The 4814-nt window shown below is 37.6% G+C and overlaps 1 protein-coding gene across 1 annotated transcript; it reads left to right on the top strand.

The window, feature by feature from the left end:
• The first annotated feature begins 972 nt into the window (after positions 1-972).
• On the top strand, positions 973-1950 carry LOC131997581 (uncharacterized). Its single transcript, XM_059368480.1, has one exon. It carries the CDS (start codon positions 973-975, stop codon positions 1948-1950), a length of 978 nt encoding a protein of 325 aa, XP_059224463.1.
• Positions 1951-4814: the final 2864 nt, after the last annotated feature.

Here is a 4814-nt window from a genome sequence, read left to right as displayed (position 1 = left end):
GCCGAATTTGATCCAAATTTAACCATATTTCGATATAGCTGCTATAGGAGCATAAAATATGCATTTCCACCGGATTATGACGAAAGGTGCTTTACATATATACCCGAGGTGGTGGGTATTTAAAGTTCGGCCAGGCCGAACTTAACGCCTTTTTACTTGTTATCGTTCTTCTACACAATTAAACTCACTACCCTTAGCGTATGATAAAGATAGCTACCCAGGTGACACCGCGGGAAGGACTGAGCCCTCATTTGAATTGCAGGCAGGCCAAAAAACACCTGAATTTTGCCAAGTTTAAAGCAATCAGGGCCGTTGTTTGGTTTCCAACATCCCCAAGATACCCAGTATCGAGCAACTCGTTAAAGTTTGTCAATATCAACATCGTCCCTTAAAAATTAAACATTTAAACACATATACACCAATTAATCGAATTTGTTTCATGCATTTTTAACAAGGCCGATTTCTTTCGGTATGTCATTATTGAAGCTCATCAAAGTTATAATTCTTATTGAATTGCATTGAATTGAAATGTCAACTAAAATTTAATCACATTGTAGCCTTTAAACAATTGAAAATGTCCTTACGTCAATGGCTGTTAATAAACAACACAGCGACAATTTTCCTGTAGTTTAATTAACTGCTGCATTAATTTCACCATGATGCGTGCGGTGGGAAAAAACTCATGTTTCTATTTTATAAAATAAAACAATATGGAAATGTTATACTCGTTGACTGCCCGAACCATAATTAACAATGGACAAGATATTTTATTTACAATTATTTAATTCATGAACAAACAACTATCGCACTTTCCATTGCATTGCGAGTGAGTGATGGTTATGTTTGTGGGCCCACTGAAGTCATGAGCAAATTATCTTGTTTTGTGTTATTATGCACTATAGAATTGTTTTAATGAATTAAATTAAATTATATATATATATATATATACTTGACACCCTTTTGGACGACGTAATGGACGAACTGCAGAGTATGAACATAACGGTAAAATTTATAGTGAAGTATGTAGACGACCTGTTCGCGGTGATAAACAAAAAAGATGAAACAACGATAATGAAATTAATGAACGCGTATCACAACAAATTAAAATTTACGATAGAAAAGGAAACTCGTGCAGAGTTACCGTTCCTGGATATGAAGATAATAAGAAATGGAAATACGTTAATAACAAACTGGTACGCGAAACCAACAGCATCGGGAAGAATGATTAATTATAACTCTACGCAACCACACAGCACGAAAATTAATACGGCCAAGAACTTCATCCACAAAGTTCTACTGTTAAGCGATGAACGTTTCAAAGCAGACAACATAAATAAAATACAACAAATTTTAAAACAGAACAATTATCCAATGGCATTAATAAATAATTTAATTCGCGACGTCACCAACGGATCCAAACGACCCCATGAAGAAAAAGCATCAACGACGAAAAAATTTTACAGTGTACCGTACATCCCTAAGCTTACCGACCGCGCATCTTTGGGAAATATCATACTTGACGAAAACTCAACAACAGCATATAAATCAAACAAAACTCTAAACCAAATATTCAGGAAAAAAGGAACAACAACCAAAACAGACAAACTCAAACTAAGCAACGTCGTATACGAAATTACGTGTGATGGAGATCAACAAGAAAAATGCAACAAAAAATATGTGGGAACCACCAGACGCACACTAGGCACTAGGTTGGCTGAGCACGAAGCCGACATAAGAAAAGGGAGACAATCGACAGCACTAGCACAACATATAAAAGAGAGCGGACATGCGGCAAACTTTAAGACAGTAAGAGTACTTGACAGAGAGAAAATAGAGAACAAGCGATACACATTAGAGAGCCTACGGATTCAACAAATACTTAAAGAGTCGATAAACACCAAAGAAGACAAAGACAACACTAAGCTGCAGTATTCCATTGCAATAACTTGAAAACGACTGTTCTGTGATATTAGTAATAAGTTTAGACTTTATATACTTCCCTCAAAGTGCAATTATTTATATTATTATATTTTCTGTGTCGTGGTGTCCAGTTTTTATAGTAATATAAGTAATTCAACGAAGATGTAAAATTAATCGTAAGTCTAAATGGAAAAACTAAGCAATACAAAACATATACTTTATACAAGAATACTTTAAACAGGAACTTCAATAAACTCTGTCCTGATGAAGTTGGAAAAAATAACCAACGAAACGTCGAGAGAAAAAATGAAAACGATTTGTTTTATTTAAAAAAATCCTCAACCTGACCAAAAAAGCCCATCAAAAAAACATTAAATTAAATTAAATTAACAATTAATTGCATGGAACAGTGTTAATAGGATTCGATGTCCCGTTATGTGCGCTGCAATATAAATATGTTAAATCAACAATGATACTTATTGATAAGGACATTATATATTTTTGCTGCAATTAAATATTGATTTCTGGATATATATAACATAACACCATAAATAAATGTGTTAAACATGAAAATGAAAAATTTGTGAAATTAATTTTATAAAAACAAATGATAAATGATGGTAGTATCGTATAGGAAGTTATGGGGGATACCGGGGATACAGTGATCCAAAAACCAAAAAAAAAATCCATAAACTTCTATTCCATTGAGCTTACCATAATGTAATGGTACTTACAGAGTAAGACTACAGCTTTCGGCTAGCACTTCTCATTGGCCCATACATTAAAATAAGGGAAGATATAGAATTTCAAAATTGACCATTGTACACTGGTTCTTTGTGTAACTCACGTAGACACCGGAATCTTGGAATTATTAATATTTTTTTTTTTTCACGTAACCAACATGTAGGGATGTCCCCTATAAATGCAGTGCATTACGTTGGCAATTAGGAAAGTTAAGGCTTGGAGGTGGGAAAGAGGGAGTAGTGTTTATTGATATTAGTCTTAAATATCTGAACATCAATGTCGGTGGGAAAGACATTAGCCGGAAGTCAATTCCACATACTAATGGTTCCGGCGAAAAATGAATTTTCTCGGTAATGCATGGTTCGGTCGACTGGCCAATAAATTACAAACGGGTGTGAGTTTCTGGCGTCAGAAGACGAATATCCCTGGAACACACGCCATGAAAATAAGGATAGAGCAATACAACGCCACCCACATTCCGACGATGTTCAAGAGAAGCAATAGAGTTGGATCAACTCCAATCAACACCATCGCTCTCTATTGAACCCGGTCAAGTAGCTCCAAGGATGATTTGGGAGCTCCTGCCCATATATGAGAGTTATATTCCATCCTCGACCTGATGGATGGAATAGATATTGAGAAGATCGGAAGAGGTGAATACCCACACCGCTTAAAAAAGCCCAAACACTTGAATGCTTCTTTCGACACTTCGAATACGTGTTTTGACCAACGGACATCACATTGTACCTTCATGCCCAGAACTTCAAGAGCATCTGACTGTTCAATATCTATACCGTCGATAGATATCGACGAGACAAAAACAGCATTGCGTCTTCTGTGCTTTAAAGTCTACTCTGTTCATTCTACCCTACTCGGAAATGGCCAACAAATCCTGGGAGAGCGTCTCATTCATAAGGGGGCCTCCTGTGGTCGAATGAATATGAATAACACAGACTACTGTCATCGGCAAATGAGTAGACTGGATTCGAAGTCTGACCCAATAGATCGTCAATGAAAATAAGAAAAAGGGAAGGGGAAAGGACAGAGCCTTGTGGCACACCTGCAGTCAATGTATACTCATCTGATGAGAACCCATCTACAACAAATCGTATAGTGCGACCTCTGAGCTCGATGTACATCTTACGACGTTATTACCGACTCCAAATGCGACAAGCTTTGCTAAAAGTGCACCGTGCCAGACCCTATAAAATGCCTTTGAGATTTCCAGAGCCATGACCTTACTTTCACGAAGCTGGTGGATAGAGCGACTCCATCGTTCCGACAAAAATGCCATTAGGTCTCCCGTAGAGCGTTTTCTGCCGAACCCATACTGTCTGTCGCTAAGAAGGCCATTAAACTCTAAGTATCTGACAAGATGATGGTTAACCATACTCTCAATAACCTTGAAGAGCGCAGAGCATATCGAAATTGGCCGGTAATTCGCAGTGTTGTTCGCTCCACCCTTTTTGGGGCGTCGGGAAAACTCCCGCACGGTAAGCAAGGTTGTAAAGGTTGCGTATAGACGAGCAAGTGTCGAAGAACAATTGCAAAACACAAGTATTGATATACCGTCCGGGTTGGATATTTATTAACATCAAGATCCGCAAGGACCCTTTTAACTCCACGTGTTCGAAAGAATATCTGAGGCATCGAACTAGGTACACTATCAATCACGGGGAGTGGTTGATTGCTAAACGGCATGGAAGAATTTTCTGCAAACATTTCAGCCAGTAGATTAGCCTTATTAATCGGGTCAGTGAATACCTAATCATCCTTAACAACAGTTGCGATTGCCGATGGGTTGCCTTTTACACTTTTTACGAATGACCAAAAGCTCTTGCTTCCCCTCGGAGAAGCAATAACTTTGGCACACTGTTCGTAAAGAAATTTTTCGTGTCTAATTACACTGGCACACGAAGTTCTTGCCTGTTTGCGCAGCATTTTGGTATTGGAATTTTTGTTCAGACGCCAAGTCCTAAATGCATCCTCTTTTGATCTGACAGCATCATTGCATGGCTGGTTAAACCAAATTGTATTGATTATTATTATTAACCGATAAATTCTTAGTCGGAATAAACGATCTCATTCCTACTAACATTATTTCCTGCACCATTTCAGCAGCAGCATTTACGTCACCGTTTAGAAAACAA

This window comes from Stomoxys calcitrans, chromosome 1, assembly GCF_963082655.1.
Source record: "Stomoxys calcitrans chromosome 1, idStoCalc2.1, whole genome shotgun sequence".
Lineage (NCBI taxonomy): Eukaryota > Metazoa > Arthropoda > Insecta > Diptera > Muscidae > Stomoxys > Stomoxys calcitrans.
Note: the sequence above shows the minus strand (reverse complement) of the source record. Positions and strands in the feature narration are given on the sequence as shown.

What these genes read in the sequence shown, in the direction of transcription:
- LOC131997581 (XM_059368480.1), top strand. Translation starts at nt 973, where the DNA reads ATGGACGAACTGCAGAGTATGAACATAACGGTAAAATTTATAGTGAAG.